Source organism: Propithecus coquereli, unplaced genomic scaffold (genome assembly GCF_000956105.1).
Source record: "Propithecus coquereli isolate 6110/MARCELLA unplaced genomic scaffold, Pcoq_1.0 Scaffold590, whole genome shotgun sequence".
Lineage (NCBI taxonomy): Eukaryota > Metazoa > Chordata > Mammalia > Primates > Indriidae > Propithecus > Propithecus coquereli.
In genome coordinates this window covers 387,832-407,709 of record NW_012151841.1, presented here as the reverse complement: position 1 = coordinate 407,709, position 19,878 = coordinate 387,832, and the positions used below count along the sequence as shown (strand labels likewise).

Below are 19,878 nucleotides of genomic sequence, written 5' to 3'. Positions count from 1 at the left end.
TCTCAGTTTGAGACTAGTTTGAATCTTAGCTCTACCAATTTATTAGTTGTATCACCTTTATCAAGTTAGTTTGCCTCCTGGAACATTAAGTTTCCTCATCTGTAAAACAGGGTTACTGTAAGAATTAAAGGAAGTAATACATGCAAAGAACTGATCCCAGTATCTGGCACATAGTAAGCACTTAAATGGTAGATATTATTCAGACTCAAAAGTCTACCACTCTATAGTGACAAGAGCTTAAAATACAGTAGCAGCCTCTTGCTGATTCTCATCTCTTCCCACTGAAGCAGGCTGCAGTATGTGCTGGAGGTACCTTCTTCCCCACCTGGGACAGCATAGACTCCACTGCCCATCTGCCTAGGCTCAGAGCCTGGCTCTGCCTCTTTCTAGCACTCTGACCTTGTGTGACCTTAGCTTCTCTGGGCCTATTTCTTCATCTCCAAAATGGGGATGATAATAGAACCTACTTACCTCATTTGGCTGATACAGAGTTAACACCAAGGAAGTGTCAGCAAATATTACTCCTTTGCTCCCTGAGTGACAATGATGACAGCGGCATCATTTTTCTCTTCATTTATCTTTACATCCTATCTCCTCTATTTTCCAATATAAAATTCCCTATTCCTATTAGGCTAATAGTCCTACTGTTTCCTCCTTAACACCATCTATCATCTGAGGATTTCTGCCACTCTACTTTTATAATCTTTTTAGTCTCCTGAATGCCTCTTTTGCAAGCTCCTCCTACTCTTTGCCCCATTCTTGTCATCCACTAATTGCTATACTTGAAACCATGTTCTCGCTCACCTCTGATCTTTGCACAGGCTGTTTCTTCTGCCTGCATTTTTCTCCTTCCTTTCCCCCACCTTCCCTTACCTCTTGTTGCCTTGCTAACTCCTACTCTTTCTTCAAGAACTCAGCTCCAGGATGCCTTTCCTGTATCCCCTCTTTGCCCATTTTAGCTAAGTATCCTTGTAGTCACTAATAAACCTCTCTGTTTCCACTCTGGTCCCCCTTTCCATCTCACAGATTACGCCTAGTTCCAATTGTGTACATTGTGTCTGTTCTGTTCACTGCTGCATCTCTAGCAGCCAGATTAAATTCAGAGCACAGTAGGGCTTCAGTATTTGCTGAGCAAATATATGAATGAATGAATGTATTTCCTCAAGCACACCAGGTCTTTCTGTCTCATGCACATGCTGTTTCATCTGTCTGGAATGCCTGTCCCTCTACTCACATGGGTTACTCTTTCATATCCTTGAGGCTTCCTCCAGGTTTAAATAGCACTGCCTCATACAGGTGTTCTCTGACATCCATAGTTTAAAGTAGGTTGTCATCTCCCTTATTTTTGGTCTCAGCCTCTTGTTTAATCTTTCCATAGTGTTTACTACAACCTGAAGTTACTTTACTTACTATTTACTTTTTTGTTGTTGTTTTTTTGGAGAAAGAGTCTAGCTCTGTTGCCCAGGCTGGAGTGCAGTGGTGTCATCATAGCTCACTGCAACCTCAAACTCCTAGGCTCAAGCAATCCTCCTACCTCAGGCTCCCAAGTAGCTGGGACTACAGGCACGAGCCACCTCACCCAGCTAATTTTTTCTAATTTTGGTAGAGACAGTGTCTCCCTGGTGCTCAGGCTGGTCTCAAACTCCTGGCCTCAAGCAATCCTCCCACTTTGGCCTCCCAGAGTGCTAGGATTACAGGATGAGCCATCACACCTGGCCTGTTTACTTTTTTGATGTTTTTTCTGTATTATAATGAAAGTTCTGTGAGGGCAGGGACAATGTCAGCTATGTTCGCTGTTATATGCCCAGCACCTCGTATTCAATAAACGTTTGTAGAATAAATGAAAGACAGTTATTCTACAGCTCAATCCAGACCCCACCTTCCTCATGAATTCTTCCCCCTCTATGCCAACCCACACCCCCCTTTCTCTTCTCAGAATAATCCCCCAAGCACTCAAACTCTGCTGCAGAGTCTGTAAGACTGTCTGTCTCATTTTCTGTACATCTAGAATAACACATCTTATCTTACCAGCTGTATTCCAAAGTCTCAAAGTCAGGTACCAAATTCATTGTCAAAGTCTAGTCAAGGGCTGGTCACCCAGCAAGTACTCAATCAGTACCTCTTGGTTTGACTTGAAAAGAGATTCCCTCCGCACTCTCCCTCTTTTTTAGTCCTTTCCCCTTTTCACCTGTAAATTCAAAGCTACTTGGACCTTCTTTAATATGCTCTAAGTTGTTCAGCTGCAAGTCCACACTTCCCGAATCACTGTCGGAAGCATAAGGGATCACTACTTCTTTCTGACCACGGATCCTAGGAATGAAGAGGGGATTAGAAAAATTAGTTTTTCAGGACTGCTTCTGTCTCATCATTTAATTGAAAGCCTAAATATCACCTTCTCAGAGAGGCACTTAATCATCCAGATTAAGTACCTCCCTCTACCTAGCCCCATAGTTAATTTCTTATTTTTGTCTCGTAGTATTTAACCATCACCTACAATTATCTTTTTCATTCGTGTGTGTTTGACTGTCTCCTACGAGACTGGAAGCTCCACTAGAGGAGAAACCTTGTCTACTTGGTCACAGTTTTACCCCCAGCACCTGGCATATTGTCAGCCTCAGGGGGAGTGAATGGATAGGTGAGAAATCCTATGCTGCTGTTAGAAACAGATTGAGGTAGAACACCTCACCCAACCTCCCTCAATCCCCCTTACCCTTTCCTACTTTTTCTTTTTTCCATAGCACAGAACATGTTTAATATATCATTCGGTTATTTATAGTGTTCATTGTTTATCATCTACTTCTTCCTGCTAAAATAAAAGATCCATGAGAACATGATCTTTGGCTGCTTTGTTCATGAATGTATCCCAAGAGCCTAGAACAGTATCTGGTGCACTGTAATGCTCAATAAATATTGGCAGAGTGAATGAATACACTTATATTTACTGAATGTTTAGCACAGAATAATGAATGAAAAAGCAAGTGGCCAAACAGTGGACATAAAATGACCCCATTTTTATTAAAATAATAGTGGTAAGTATGTGTATGTATGCACACACACAGAGAAACATACACACACAAATGTTGGGATATATGCAGAAAAACTTACAGAATTCAAACCAAACAACTGTGGAGTGAAATTGTTGAGAGAAAATTTTGGTTTTTAAATTTCTATATTGCATTATTTTTTTATATTGGCATGAATATTAAATTTGACAAAGATGTGGAGCAAACAGAAATCTTATAAATTGCAGTTGGCAGTGTACATTGGTACAACCACTTTGGAAATAATTATCTAGTAAACTTGAAGGTGTACATACACCATGATTCACTCTTCCGCTCCTAGGAATATATTCCAGTGAAACTCTTACACATGTGTACCAGGAATATGTATAAGAATCTTCATAGCAGTATTTATCATAGCAAAAAACTGGAGACATCCAATGGCCTATCAACAGTAGAACAGATAAACTGTGGCATCCAGTGAAGTACTTATAGGAGTAAAAATGAATGAGTTCTACCTATATACAACAAAAGAGATAAATCTCATAATGTTGAGAGAAAAGAAAGTCACGAAAAAAATGCAGAAAATTCCATTTATATAAAATTAAGAAATATGTACAACTAAATAAATACTTCTTAAAACTATAAACATACAAGGTAAAACTATGAAGAAAAACAAGGAAACAATATAATCTGCAGGATGGGTATTTCTCAGAGGGGAGGGAAGGGGGTGGAATGGGTAGGACCAGAAGGAGAACTTCAAAGTTATGGTTATGTTCTTTCTTTTTTTTTTTTAATAAAAAAATTATTTTTTGGTAGAGATAGGATCTCACTCTGTTGCTCAGGCTGGCCTCAAATTCCTGGCATCAAGCAATCCTCCCACCTCTGTCTCCCAAAGCACTGGGATTATAGGTGTGAGCCACTGCACCCCTCCTATGTTCTCTCTTTAACAGGAAGGTGGGTGCACAGTTTTATTGTATCATTATTCTTTTTTCCTTATGCATGTTTTGTAAATTTTTTTTCAGTAAGTCAACATTAAATAAAACAATTTTGGAAAAAACCCCTCCAAACCAATAAAGTCTGTACTTTTTCCTGTGTGCATGTATTTCTTTAATAAAAAAACCAAGTTAATTAAAAACAAACAAAGCCTCTAGGAATAGAATAATTAGGTTGTATGGTAGGTTATATAATTGATTTTTTAAGAAGCTGTCAATCTGTTTCCAAAATGGTTATAGCACTTTACATTTCCACCAGCAGTATGAGAGTTCTAGTTCCTCCACATCCTTGCTAACATTTGGTATTGCTGGGTTTTTTACAGCAACCATTCTAAAGGATATGTAGCGGTAACTCACTGTGGTTTAATTTGCAGTGATGTTGACCATCTTTTCATGTGTTTATTTCTTATTTATCTATCTTCTTTGAGGAAGTGTCCTATGCAAGTCTTTTGCCCATGTTTTTTATTGGGTTGTTTGTAGTGGTATGCTGGTAAATGTTGTTTAATAATAGGTTCTCTAAGTGTTGTTTGTAAGTGAAAGCTAGTTGACATCTTCATTTACATCAACAAATAATATGTAATTGAAACAACAAAGACAAGTTGAAACTTCAGGAGTGACTTTTCTGAATTAGATAATAGTTTTCAAATACTAGAAGACTATTTCCTCAAATTTTTGTGCTAATCAACATGTAAAAACACAGATGTGACACACTTTTAAGTTTAATCTCTATTAACAATTCCTCCATTATTAAGTTTAAATAATCAACAGAGCATTAAATCAAGCTCTAGTTCATAGCATTTGCTGATCTATGGTATAAATACTCCCATAGTGGCCAAAGTCAAGCTACCAATACTACTTTGAGAAGAGATGTGCAATAGCATACCACCAAATAGTATTTCTACCATACAGTTACAATAGATATAAGCAACCACAAAAGTACAGACAATGTAAAATATGGCAGAAGAATTAGGAAATGATGAGTTTTGTTTTCAAGATACTTTATTTCATTGTTTAGTTGATACAATTTAATTTTCTAAAGAGCTATATTTAAACAATTTGCAAAATTCCTGAAAATTTAACAATTGACTCTCTCAAGACAGTATGAGATGGCTCCAGCACACCAATGGTTGTTTGTCTTATTATTGAGTTGGAAGAGTTCTTTATATATTCTAGATCATCACAGCCCACTAGAACTTTCTGTGATAATGGAGATATTCTATAATTTTGTGATGTTCAGTACAATATCCACTAGCGACCTGTGGCTATTGAGTGCTTGAAATGAGACTTGCAAATATGAGGTACTGCATCTTAAATTTTATTTAATTTTAATTTATTTAGATTCAAATTTAAAATACCTGAATAAAACTAGTGGCTACCATACTGAACAGCACAGTCCAGACACAAGAAAGAACCGATTCTCCCCTACGTAGGATAATATTTAAGACAACAATAATGATAAGAGTTATCATATTGTGCATACTTTACATGTTCATAATACTGTGGTTAAATGCACAGATTCTGGAGTTAGACTGCCTGGTTCCAATGTTTCCTTCTTCTTGAAACGGAATTAACAACAGTACATACCTCACAGAATGGTGATAAAGAGTAAATGAAATGATGTATGTAGAGCGCTTGGTGCACTGTCGGGCTATAGTGTAAACACTCAATAACTGGAGCTAGTTATTAGTACTCTGTTCTTAGATGAGTCACTTCCATGTTTGAGTCTGTTATGTCTGTAAACTTGGGCTAATATGCTCCTCACGAGTCAGTGAATTGCTCTTAAAATCAAATAAAACGCCACTCAGAGGTCGGTTATTCACAACCGAAATAATGACTTTTGGAGGAAATTGCTATAATTTTCTAAAGAAAAAAAAAAATCCCTTCGAAAATTGCTCTCGGCCCCCCATCCCACCCTTCCCGTTTCTTTAAAATTGGCCGGGCTGCAGAGAGATGAGTGAGTGACAGCATGTTCGGCCAATCAGAGGCGGCCCCGTCTCGGGCCCACCCCGAGGCCTTGTCCAACCGCTTCCCGGCAGGGCACGGAACAGGACCGTTGCTAGACGGTCGGTTCCAAGTGGGCCCGGGCGCGGGGGGGAGAGAGACGGGCCTATACGCGAGAACCGCTAGGCCCTCTGGGCGCGAGGACTGGAATCCCGCCGCGGCTGCTAGGACCGCCCAGGCCCAGAGGTCCCGCGGAGACTGACCTGTTCCTAGAGCTCATCCCGGCACGCAGAGCTTGCCGCGAGGCCCTGGCGTCCCCTCCGGCGCGCTCTTGGAGCCACTTTCCCGAGCGGAAGTCAGCCGGTGGCTCGGGCTCCGGTGGGACCTGCTCCGAGGAATGGCGCCGCTGGGTAAGGCGTTGCGTATGGCTCAACGGCAGGGCCCCGCGGCCGGCACGCCTTGGGGAACGGGCCGTCGCCCGCGGGAGGCTAGTGGCCACCACTCGGGAGCCGGCCAGGCGGGGTCCCCTTTCCCTGTAGGGCAGGGGCATGGGCTCGGACTCTCGGGGGTCGAGGATCTGACGGAAGGGTGCAAGCTGGTGGGAGTGCCTGCTACCAGCGTGGGTTGGGGGTGTGTGTTCGTGTGCAATGCGGAGCTACGGGTCCCCCCGAGGCCCAGCCAGGGGAACCGCGGCCGCGCTCAGCCCTAGCCCTGGCTTGGCTCATTCATTTGACTCGCGCGGGCTTCTGGTCCAGGGCGGCCCCTTAACACTGTGTGAGCTTTTGGGCAAATCTTCCTTCTTTGGGCCGTAGTTTCCTTTTCAGTGAAAGGGGCAAGAAAATCACTCACCTCTCTTTGGGAGCTTAGGACATAAGTTTTGAAGTTAGATTCTGGGTGCAAACTTGCAGTCTGCCACGTATTCATTATGTGACCCAGTGCGAGTTACTTAACCCCTCTGCACTTAAGTTTCTCATCTGTAAAATAAGTTAGTCACGTTATCCGTCTCATAGTGCTGCTCTGTTAAATGAGAGAATCTCGGGGCATAGTTTAGAACAGTGCATGGCACTGAGTAAGCGCTCAATAAAGTTAACTGCATTGGTGGTTATTGAGTGGACACTGCAGGATGGGAGTTCACGTAATCTCATCACCGTTTGGGAAGTGCGTACTCTTGTGATTTCCATTTGACAGATGAGAAGTTGGAATCCCAGAGAAGGGAAGTAACTTGACCAAGGTGACACAGTGGTTCACCGCTTGACTGTTTGAGAAGTCGAGGATAATACCAAGTGGTTAAAAACAGACTTTGGATTCGGGCCGCCTACAGTTTGATCCTCAGTTATGTGTCATAGGGCAGTTAACTACTTCTGAGCCTCAATTTCTTGGTCTGTAAAACGCAGAAAATAGCGACCTCACTTGGATGTTGTAAGGATTTAATTGGTGCATGCACAGTCCTTAGTATGGTATGGGCATACCCAATCTATGTTAAGTGCTCAAATTTTAGTCAGAAGGGTTATTTCTGTCATTAACGTGAGATGGGAAGATTAGGATTCTGACACATGCTATGTTAGGGGAATTTACAGTCTAGCTGGGAAAATGCTAGTCTTAGTCATTCACTAGCTCTTAACATATTGAGTACATAAGACATTGGAGATTCAGCAGTAGTATCTTGATTCCTCTTTCTCTTACATCTTTCTATCCATTAGCAATTCTGATAGGCTTTAACTTTGAATTCTAGCCAGGCTAACTCGAACCATGTCTCACCACCTCCACTGCTGTTGCCCTGGTTCAGACCACCATCATCTTTTTGCTTAGATTACGGCAGTGGTCTCTTAATTCCACCCCCTTCTCCCCCTCCTCTCCCCTGTGCTCCCCAGGCCAGCAAAGCTTCATTTATAGCTGCCCTCCATCACTCTCATCACTGCCTGAGCTCTGCCTCCATACTCCCCCACCTTCCATGGAAAAATTGTCTTCCATGAAACCCATCCCTGATGCCAAAAAGGTTGACAAAAAGGTTGGGGACCACTGGCCTAACTGGTAATGCTCTTTCTGTCATTGATGCATAGACTATTCTCAACACAGTATCATCTCTTCTGAACACCATGATCCTGTTAAAATGTAAGTCAAATTACTGCTCTAAACTTTCCAGCGGCTCCCATGTTACTCAGTAAAAGCCAAAGTCTCTACAGTGGCATACAAGGTCCTTTAGATTTGGCCACAGCTACCTCTGTCACCTCATCTCCCACTTCTCGCCCCTTGCTTAACCCACTCTAGCCATACTGTCCTTGTTGATCTCAAAAAGCGGCACATATACATACTCCTGATGCAGAATCTTCGCACTTGTTCTTCTTCTTGGGATAGTTTCCCCCCAGATGTCACCATGACTTGCTGCTCCTCCTTCAGGTCCACACTCAATATCTTTATTTCTTACTTAGGCCTTTTTTAGACTACCATATTGACAATGTAGCCCTTCCCAAATATCCCTTTTTTTTTTCTTTTTTATTTCAACATATCATGGGGGTACAAATGTTTAGGTTACGTATATTGCCTTTGCCCCACCCAAGTCAGAGCTTCAAGCATGTCCATTCCCCCAGACGGTGCGCATCGCACTCATGTGTGTATATACCCATCCTCTCCTCCCCCAAATATCCCTTTTATACTTTATTTTTCTCCATAGCACTTTTTACCTTCTAACATGATAAGTAATATTTAATTATTTTGTGTGATGTCTTTCTTTTCTCACTAGAATACAAGCTCTGTGACGGTGGAGGTTTTTGTTCTGTTTCCTGTTGTATTTTTAACACCTAAAATAGTGCTTGGCACAGAGTAGCAGTCAATATATATTTGATGAATATTCTGTATTATAGATCTTTTTCTGTTTTTAAAAGAGCTTTCACATTCTTTAGGTTAACACACATGGGACTGAAATAGAACTAAGATCATAGATGAAGGATTCTCTGAGTTAAACTCTTAATGTAGGCATTTCTTTTAAAAATAGTGAGGCGTGAAGTCTATTGGACCTGGGTTTGAGTCCAAGATTGGCTATCTGTGAGCTGCTCTGGTCCTCAGTTTTCTTATTTGTAAAATGGATACAAGAATGCCTTTCTTAAGGGATTCTAGTTTAAGCTTAATTTAACACTAAAGGCAAAGGATTTAGGACCATTCATGTTAGCCTTGTGATTGCTTGTTATTGCCATTACTTGAGTGGCAGACAATTAACTTTATCATGAAGTAGCCCATTCAGAAGTTTTTTATTTTTTATTTTTTTGGGAGGACAGAGTCTCACTTTGTTGCCCTGGGTAGACTCACTGCAACCTCACACTCCTGGGCTCAAGCGATCCTCCTGCCTCAGCCTCCCAAGGAGCTGGGACTACAGGTGCACACCACCACACCCAGCTTATTTTTCTGTTTTTGGTAGAGACAGGGTCTCGCTCTTGCTCAGGCTAGTCTTGAACTCCTGAGCTCAAGCAATCCTTCTGCCTCGGCCTCCCAAAGTGCTAGGATTATAGGTGTGAGCCACCGTGCCCGACCCAGAAGTTTTTTTAAATGAGAAGTAGAAATGTACCATTCCTGCAGCTTCCTGTCTGCTAGGGCATCATAGATGGGGATTGATTTTTCTTTCCATTTATTCAGCAAATATTTAGTACCTACTGTGATGTGCCAGGCAGTGTGCAAGACTTGGAAATACTGGGATGAGCTGAAGAAGCAGTCTTTATCCTCATGGAACTTACAGTTTAGCAGAGAAATCAGACATTACACTATTATAGTTGTGAAAAATAACTAGGAGAAGTACAGATTGCTATGAGTGGATATAACAACAATAATAATGGTAGTAGAAGTAGTAGCTAACATTTATGTAGCACTTGTTGTATGCCAGTCATTATTCTAAGATCTTTCTCTGTTGACTTGTGTAATCATCATCGCTTAGGTAGATACTTGGTATCCCACTTTACATTTGAGGAAATTGAGGCACTGGCTGGCTGAGTAACTTTGCCATGGCCACATTGCTAATAAACGGCAGAGCTGTGGTTTAAGCCTGGCTCGAGAGCCCAGGTTCTTCCCTACTTTATTGTACTAGGGACCTAATCCAAGGGAGGGCTGTTAAGGAAGAGATATGTGAGCTGGAATCCGATAGTAAAAATTAAAGTTGATGTAAGGGAAGGCATGAAAAAGTGCTGGACAGGAAAGAACATGTCACCTTAGAGGACAGAGGAGGTCAGAGAGCAACAGATGGTGAGAAGAGTGAGGGAGGATATCTGGTTGAGAGGTGATATGGCAGGGTGAGGATTCAGGACTGGGTCTATCCCAAGAGGCATAGAACTTGTGAGCATCCTTTAAATGGGAATAGTGTCATGAGTCCTGTGTTTTAGATGCCTGGAGGCTGCTGGGAGGACTGTCCTTCTGACCGTTTAAAACTAAGCTCACCACTTCCCCAAGGTTTCTTTTCAGGGTACATCTCCCTGACTTCCTTACTCTTCCCCATGTGATTTGGTTCCCAGACGTTGGTGTGCATCATCATTGGGACTATGTGTAGAACTTTGGAAATGTGTGGAGTGTATTTAATAGTCATTTCCCCCCAAGGTTCAAGCACTGTCTTCCTGTTGGCCCTGACAATCATAGCCAGCACCCGGGCTCTGACACCCACTCACTACCTCACCAAGCATGATGTGGAGAGACTGAAATCCTCGCTGGACCGCCCTTTCACAAATTTGGAATCTGCCTTCTACTCCATCGTGGGACTCAGCAGCCTGGGGGCCCAGGTGCCGGATGTAAAGGTAAGGCTGCTTTTGTCCTGGTGGCCAAAGTGGTCCAGAATAAGCTTTGTCCCCACACTAGGTTTCCTTCGAGTACTTCAAAACTAACTCTTGCTCATCTGAGGATAACCAAAGTTAATCCAATATGCAAAATAATGTATTTCAATCTGACAGGTCTTTTTTTTTATTGCTTAATGTATTATATGTTTAGGACCATTTCAGGTGTTTTTAGTGAAATAGAAACAAAAGCAAGTCTTAGATCGTCTAGAAACTTGTACCATATCTCTGTGAGGGAGACTGTTCAATGCCACATGTACCCTAGGTGTGTGGCTAATAAATAACAGAAGAATTCAAGGGGTGCTCACATTTATTAAACAGCGATAGTCACTACATCAGGCAATTTTGATATATTTTTTAGACTTTTGATGAGGAAAATGCATCATGATTAAAACCTTTTCTGGATTCAAGAACAGTCTTAAGTGAATTTACATTGTGTTCATTATGATACTGTGGACAGCTAGACTAAGGGATTTTCCTGTGCCAGGTTTGTCACATGCCTTAGTTTTCTATGACTGCATAACAAATTACCGTAAATTTAGGGGCTTAAAACACCACCCATTTATTAGCTGATAGTTCTTTTTTTTCTTTTTAGAGACAGGGGTCTCACTATGTTGTCCAGGCTGGAGTACAGTGGCTATTAACAGGTGGAATCATAGTGCAGTACATCCTTGAACTCCTGGGTTCAGCGATCCTCCCATCTCAGCCTTCCAAGGCACATGCCACCACACCTGGCTATTGGCTGATAGTTCTGCAGGTCAGAAGTCTGAGCAGGTTTGCCTGGGCTCTCTGCTTAGTGCCTCCTAACGTTAAAATGAAGGTGTTGGGCAGGCTGGGCTCTTATGAGAAGCTTTGGGCAAAGAAACTGCTTCCAAGCTCATTAATATTATTGGCATAATCCAGTTTCTTGTGGTTGTAGGTCTGTTGTCCCCATTTCCTTGGAGGCTGTTAGCAAAGGGTTGCTCTCTGCTCTTCAAGGCCACTGGTGTTTCTTCTCATGTGGCCTCCTCCTCCTTTAAGTCCGTAATGGCATGTTGAGTCCTTAAGCTTCAAATCTCTCTGACCTCCTCTTCTTCCACTGCTATTAAAGAGCTTACCTGTTTAGGTCAGGCTCACCTGGATAATCTCTGAATTTTAAGGTCAGCTGACTTGGGGGTTTAATTACACCTGCAAAATCCCTTCATAGCGGTTCCTAAATTTGTGTTTAAATGAGTAATCAGTGGATGGGAATCCGAGTGGAGAGGGTGTGGACATCTGCCTACCATATCTTGTATTAGCATAGAAACAACCCCAATCTTGGTAGCTTATGATAAAAGTTTATTTTTTGCTCATACTCCGTGGCGTGGTGGGTCAGCTGAGGCTTTGCTTTATATTTTTTCAGGCCCGGATTTTGCTTATAGAACAGTCTCTATCTGGAGTATATGCAGAGGGCAAATGAGGGCATGGCTCTTAAAACTGCTTATGAGAGATACATGTCACTTCTTTTTATCTTTCTCATTTAATTGGCTAATGCTAGTCGTATGGCCATGCCTGGGTTCAACAGGTCAGGGAGGCATAAACTTCTTATATATAGGGACAGTGCATTTTGGGGAATGGTAACTCATCCAGCTAGCCTCCTGAGTCCTTTTGTCACAGTGCTGCCCTGCGATCCTCCCTGGCTCTGGTCTCAGAGCTGTTTGCTTTCTTCAAGACTAACAGTTCCTTTTCTGAGGAGAGTGGTGAGCACCCTGACCCACTGTTTTGACAGGTTAGCTAACTTTAGTATGACCTTCTCATTCATTGAGCTGTTGTGTACTGAGCACCTGCCGGGCCCAGGGCATGCGGTGGTGAACCAGTCATGATCACTGCCTTCAGAGAGCTCAGTCTGGTGGAAGTTAAGTGAATAGCAGCTCTTTTGTTTCAGTCTTTCATTATGGAAGTTTTCAAACATTCACAAAAGTGGAGAGAACATATGAGCCTCCTGGTACCATCTGTCAGCTTGAATAATTATTCACATTTTGCCATTTTTATTACATTTACTCTACCTCTTCTTTTAAATTTTTTTTAGAGGAATCTTTTATCTATCTATTTATTTATTTATTTTATTTTTAGAGACAGGATCTTAATATGTTGCCCAGTCTGGAGCACAATGGTTATTCACAGGCGCAATCATAGCATACTATAGCTTCCAATTCCTGGGCTCAAGTGATCCTCCTTCCTCCTGAGTAGCTGGGAGTATAGGTGTATGCCACCATGCCTGGCTTGCTGGAGTATTTTAAAGCAAATATCAGACATATCATTTCATTTGTATTAATATCTCTTAGTGGGAACATTTTTAAAGAATGATGACCATTGTTTGGTTTCACTAGCAAGATTAACAATAATTTTTTATTTGTTTGAGACAGTTTCACTCTGTCACCCAGCTAGAGTGCAGTGACATCATCATAGCTCACTGCAACCTCAAACTCCTGGGCTCAAGCAATCCTCCTGCCTCAGCCTCCCAAGCAGCTGGGACTATAGGCGTGCGCCACCATGGCTAGCTAATTTTTTCTAGTTTTAGTAGAGATGGGGTCTCATTGGTGCTCAAGCTAGTCTCAAACTCCTGACCTTAAGTGATCCTCCTGCCTTGGCCTCCCAGAGTGCTAGGATTACAGGTGTGAGCCACCATGCCTGGGCCACATCTGGCTAAGTTTTAAATTTTTTGTCGAGATGGTATCTTGCCATGTTGCCCAGGCTGGTGTCAAGTGATCGCCCACCTTGGCCTCCCACAGTGTTGGGATTACAGGTGTGAGCTGGTGCGCCTGGCTCCATTTCAGTTGTTAATTCTTTTTGATGCTCAAAATGTTCTATTTTTGCCTAAATATATATGTTTGTATGTGTGTGTATGTCTATTTTATGTGATCCAGTAGCTTTGAGAGTTTCTTTGCTTTCTGGCATGACATGAGATGTCCTAGGCTTATGTTCTGTGTTTTCTGCTCCAGACTAGAGTCAGTAATCAGTGTTATTTATTGAGTGCCTCATATATGCCAGGTTTGCTGGATATGTTATTTTGAGTTAATTTTCATAATTCTGTGTGGTTAGAAATATTATCCTGTAATAGAGGAGTAAATGAAACCTCAGAGAAGTTGAGTGAACTGCCCAGTGTTTGCCAGGCATCCTCTGAATACCGTGTGGCAGAGGGGTTGATAATTTGTGGCTCCAAGGGCCAAATCTGGGTTGAAGACTATTTTCGTAAGTGAAGTTTTATTGGAACACATCCATACCCATTCATGCACATATTGTGTAAGGCTGCTTTTGGGTTTTAATGCAGAATTGAGTACTTACTAGACTGTCTGGTCTGAAAGCCTAAAACATTTACTAACTGACCCTTTATAGAAAAAATTTGCTAATCCTTGCCATATTAGATCCCACTGATTCAGATTATTTCCTGACAACCATTTCTTGTTTCTGCCTAATGTTTTCTTCCTATGTGTGATCCATATTAAGGAAACAGACTTTTCCTCATGAATACACTCTTGTAAATCCTCAAGGTGAATGTACCTCTAATAAAATGAGTTTAGCTTAAAAGGAAGAGCATAGGCATGAGAGCTAGTTAACCCAAGCTTTTAATTCCAGCTCCACCTCTGTGTAAGAAGGGAGTTATAAAGCCTACTTCACTGGATTGTTACAAGGATAAAGTGAAATCATATTATGCCCACCAAAGGCTCTTCAAATGGTGGCTATTATTGTCATTCCTAATATTAAAAAGTTTTCTTTATAACTTATTTAGGGGGGTTCAGGCAGTGCCTATAGTGCAGATACTATATTCATGGTGCCTTTTGTGGTGATGCTCAGCCCTCTGCCCTGGTTTTCTTGATGACTGTAGAGGCCCTGGAGGGGAGAGAAAGAACAAACTAACTAGTAGAGGTTTTGTGCTGTGAGGGGTAGTAGATAAAATTGGGGTATTAGATTAATGTTAAATTTTGGCAGGATTTGAATGCAGGATGAAAAGTTTCTGCTGTTGATTTTCAAACTTTTATGGAACCCTAGGATTCACTTTAGCGGGGTCATGGAGGCATGAGGCACTCTCACTTCATCCAGAGCGATGCCTTTTTATCTGTGTCGTGATTTAGAGTTCCACATGAGATTTAAGTTGAACACAGACCCCTAAAGGTGTTCTCTGCCAGTGTCATGAATTTGAGGGCATGTTGGTGAGGGCTGAAGATGTAGAATGAACGGCCACATAGACAGCTGCCGTGCCGTGTGACTTGGGATAATTACATGATTAGGCCAGCTGTGGCTTTAGGTTTATAATATGGACTCTAAAGCCAGGCTACTTAGCTTCAAGGTGTTAACTTCAAAACTTCACAACTCAGTCATCTGTGCAGCTTACTTAACCTTTCAGAATTTTTGTTTTCTCATCTCTGAGATGGAGATGGTAATAGTACTCAGCTCACAGGTGATCTACGCAGGTAGTTAGCACTTCGGCACATGGGAATACATAAGAAGTATTAGCTTATATTCATAGTACTTTTATATTGTAATAGCAGTTGGCGTACATTGATTGACTTTTTTTTTTTTTTCAAACTGTCTCCCTGCTGCTTAGCATACATCTGACACACAGGATGTTCAACAAATATTTGTTGAATGGATGAATTGTAAACTTTAGCATAATAGCAATGGGAGCTCTCTAAATGTGCCCCATAATCAGAAAATAAATAGGTTAATCACATACTTCATTCTTCTAATTACTTATGAAATGTGTGTGGTGATTAAGTGGTATGTGTGTTATAAGTACTGGAAGAAAGGGAGTTGTATGGATGTTTCAGAGCTTATTAGATGCGTACAGTAAATAAATCCATTGAGAGAAAGTCTCTATTACTGTCGTGTGTTCTGCTCAGCTATTGTTGCTTTCAGCTGAGCAGAACTCCCTCAGCTCTGTTCAACACTGTTGGTTGTTTTCAGAGATTGATCCTTGAGGGAGATTTTGGTTACTTTGTCACAAGAGGTTTTAGCAGCAAAACTGGGAGAAATGAGGTTTAATGAGAATACAAGAATAGAAAGCAGCTCTGGAAACAGCAGTATGGAATGAGAGTTGAATTTAGGTGTTATGAAGATTGAGCATCTTTCATTTTGATAGGTATTATATTTATATAAAATATAAGCGTATCAGAATAGTGATTTTATAGATGGTATTGTTTAGCTTTTTACAAGGTTAAGAACATAAGAACAATGGGAGTTGTTTCGTATTTATTTTAATAAAATAGTAAGTGAATGGGATATGTACTGTGGCAAAAATGGTGCTGGTGGTATTCAAATGACGGAAACCAGGAAACAGACAGTGTTCACAGGTTGTCAGTCAATCAGGCCCTTTCTTTATCTGTAAACTAGGCATAATAATACCTACCTTAATAATTGTTGTGCGGTTTAAATGAGATAAGTATAAAGTGCTTAGTGTAGTGTTTGGTTATGGTGAGTGCGTATAGAAGTAAGTGTATTTACTTGTGGGCCTGGCACTCTGCAACTTGCCGGGGATAGCAGAGATTGAGACGGTCCTTCACACAGTAGTCATTTCTGAAGCCTCTCATTTGCGCCAGGCATTGTGCTAAATATAGAGAAGACAACAGAGCTTGTTTTCTGGTAAGAGACAAGTACCGTAACATAGAGTGCCGAGCACAGAGGCACATATGTATAGTTTGTGGAAAGTACCGTGTTAAGTCCAGCAGAGGGAGTGGGCATACACCTTGTCTGCCAGGAAAACTCTACAGGCCACAGTCTTATACAGGGGGAGTTGCTGTCTGTACTGACTTGCTACATGATTCATTTAGTTGTTCAACAAATATTTAATGAGTTTCTGCTATGCACTAGGCATAGTGCTAGGCACTGGGGATTTAGAGTTGAACAAAAAATAGGGCCCTGTACTCTTAGAATATATTGTCTAATAGTAGAGATAGGCATTAGTCATGTAATCAAATACATGTACAATATTTGTAGCAATGGTAAGTTTTTTGAAGGTGAGATACATGCTGTTATAAATAAGGGACTCCTTTAGTTGTAGAATAGGGGACTTTGGTCAGAGAAGGCCTTCCCAAAGAAATCTCTGAACTTACATCTCATTCTGCATCATACTAAATTACAGCTCCTCAAGGGCAGGACTTTATCCATTTTCTTTGTTGTGTATCCCTAGTGCCTAGACTAGCACTTGGCATGTGGTAGGCACTGAATAGCTGTTTATTAAATGAAGGAAGGCATGATTGATCTGAATTCTAAAGGGAAAGTAGGCGTTAACTAGGAGATGGGGGGAGGGAAGGGATTTGAGGCAGAGGGAATAGCCTGTGTGGGTAGAGAGCAGATTATATTTGAGAGTCTAAAAGGAGGCCATGTGTGAAACAGAGAGTGGGAGGGAGAGGAGTGAGGCTAGAGAGGAAGGCTAGGGCCAAGCCACAGTGCCTTGGCAGCCACAGGAAGGGTTCTCATCTTTCTCCAAAGAGCAATTGATTTTAAACAGCAAGAATCGTGATCCAGTCTGCATTCGGGGGAGATTGCTGTCCTGCTTTTTGGAGGACACACTGTAGCAGGGGGTTCTGGGGCAAGATTGAATGCAGAAGGGGTGTAAAAGATAACACGACTACTTTTTTGGATTTCCGACTACTTTTGCTGCACGGATGGATGGTCAGGCCATTTCATAAGATGGGAACACAGGAAGAGAATTAGGTTTGTGTAAGGAAGATCATGAATTTGGTCTTCAACACGTTGAGCTTGAAGTGCCTTTGCATCATATAAGTGGCTGTTGAAAGAAGTCCAGGCTAGAGGTACAAATCTGAGAATTATCTGCATGGAGGTTTGGGATGAAGCCGTGGGCATGCATGAGCTGGCCTAGGGAGAGAAAGGGTTTGAAATGAGAGGTAGGCCTAAGAGGTGAGAAACTCCCATATTGAATGGCCAGGCAGGAGAGCTTGAAACTGAGAAGGAGCTGCCAGAGAAGCAGGAAGAGAACCAGGAGAGTATGGTGGAATCCCAGAAGCCAGTGGAAGCGAATGTTTCAGAATGAGAAAGTAATCATTCTGTCCAGTGTTGAGGGAATGAACACTGGAAAATGTCCCTTGCTTTAACAGTTTGGAGGTCACCAGTGGCATGCCAGGACCAGGAACCAAATTGGAGTGAGTAGAGGTGAGAAAACGAAGACTTGAGCACAGGCAGCTTTTTGGAGGAGTTTGGCTGTGTGGGAAGAGAGATGGTAGCAACTAGAGGGGAGAGAAAGACTGAGGGAAGTTGTATTTTAAAACAAGTCTCAAGTTTTGTTAGTATGTTTTAGGAGAAGTTGAATTGATGAAATAATGGTCATCCAGGTGGAAAGAACAGGCTGTACAAAGCCTGGAGGCTTAAAAGTGCTTGCGTTTGGGGGGCAGTGAGTTGTGGTTGGGGCAGCTGGAGCAGAAGTGTGTGGGGGCACATGGGAAAAGTGGGCCTGGTGACAAAGGATCTGGTGTGGGGCTCCAGCCAGGGTGCGCCTGGGTAGTGCATCATGGTAAGGACATCTGCAGAGATTGCAAAGCACAGTTTAAGAGGCAGCAAGAGTAGCTGGGAGCTGTTTATGGTGGAAATGGAGGGGAGGGCAGATGAGAGAGATTTGCTCTCTTTTCTATAGGACTCGGTACCTGATTAGGTTCAGGGGGTTGTAGGGGAAAATGTATGGTAGAGGAACACTGCTGTTCTTTGCTCTGGAGGATGTCTAGATAATTGGAATATTAATTAACACAGGGCACAGAAAGTTGGAAGGCAGCAGGTAGGGGGGCCTTTAGGGGGTGATTTCCAGCCTTCAGTTGGGAAGGTGAGTCTGGAACATGATAGGGCAGCTGGAGTCAAATCCCCTGAAAGCGGCTGGCTGAAGCCTCAGCACTGGGTGGGGTTCACTGAACATGTTCTGTGAGGTCTTCCCCTACTGCTGCTGCTGTTAAAACTGTACGATTAACATCTTGGGTTTTCAAGCTACTGAATGCTGGACCTGTTTACCTTGATTTGTCTTTGCGGAGAATTAGAGTAGGCATGATTCCTGTTTTACTCCAGAACAGATCATTTTTAGTTGTCTCTTAAGAGATAGAGGTTGTATAGCTCAGATTCTGGAGCCAGACTGCCTGGATTTGAATTCTAGTTCTCCCAGTTACGACCTTGGACAAGTTACTTTGCCTCTTTAATGCCTCAGTTTTCTTGTCTGTAAAATTAAGATAATAAGAGCACCTAATGCATGAGGTTATTTGAGGATTAAATGAGAAATGCACATAAGGCATTTCGGACAGCGGTGACACATTTTAAGTGCTCAAAAAGAAGTAGCAATGGAGGTAGAAATAACCAAGTAATCTTGATTTTGGGGTCTTGGGTGCTGTCATTCCATTGCTAAAACACCAGATGGCGACAAGCACATGTCTTAAGCTTACATTCTACTGCTAGGATGGACTCCTTGAGTAGATTAACTTGTTTTATTCAGATCCCTAAATATCAAGCAATGCAGAATAGTTATTAGTGAAAAGCAACAATCCATTTCGTGGTCCACCTTGCCCTACTCCCTGTCCTATTCCCCAGAAGCACCTACTTTAAACTGTTATTATTGCCATATAATTTTGAATGGTTGAAATTTATATTTTTTCAACCAAAATCTTTAGCAATGTAACCACTCAATAATATTTCTTGGAGTCCGATAAAGTAAAAATAGCATGGGTTTTGTTATGTGCTTACTCTGTACCAGTCACTGTGATGGGTGTTCAGCAAAGTCCCTGCTCTCAGGTAGCAAGTTACTGGGGGAGGTAGTTAATACAGTGTGGTAAGTGCTTTGGGGGAGCAGTTGAGAGGGAAGACTCCTGGCCTCTCCTGGGATGAATGTCTGGAAGAGGTAACATCTAAGCAGAGATGAAGATAGGACCTGGGTTGGCAGATAAGGACAAAGGAAAGGGTGCTCCTGGAAGGGGGAGTAGCAGGTTCAAAAATATTAAATGGCGAGGGTGTAGTATAGTTGCAGTAGGGTGGAGGGTAGGATTTTGGAATTGGCGGTGGGGGTGTGGTGTTGCAGCTGGCACAGAGAGGGAGGGTCAGTCAAGAGGACATCTCATCCTGTATCAGAAACTTTGGATCTTATCTGAGAATTATATATAAGGAACCACCAAAGGGTTTTTTTTTTTTTTTTTT

At 42.0% G+C, this 19,878-nt stretch overlaps 1 protein-coding gene across 1 annotated transcript in view; it reads left to right on the top strand.

Annotated features, from left to right (window-relative positions):
- The first annotated feature begins 6,018 nt into the window (after positions 1 to 6,018).
- Positions 6,019 to 19,878, top strand: part of RPN2 (ribophorin II) — a 53,891-nt gene continuing 40,031 nt past the window's right edge. Inside the window, exons 1-2 of the mRNA XM_012658952.1 lie at positions 6,019 to 6,345; positions 10,511 to 10,704. Of these exons, the coding sequence (XP_012514406.1) occupies positions 6,333 to 6,345; positions 10,511 to 10,704 (207 nt within the window). The 5' untranslated portion in view covers positions 6,019 to 6,332. The remainder of the gene's footprint in view (positions 6,346 to 10,510; positions 10,705 to 19,878) is intronic.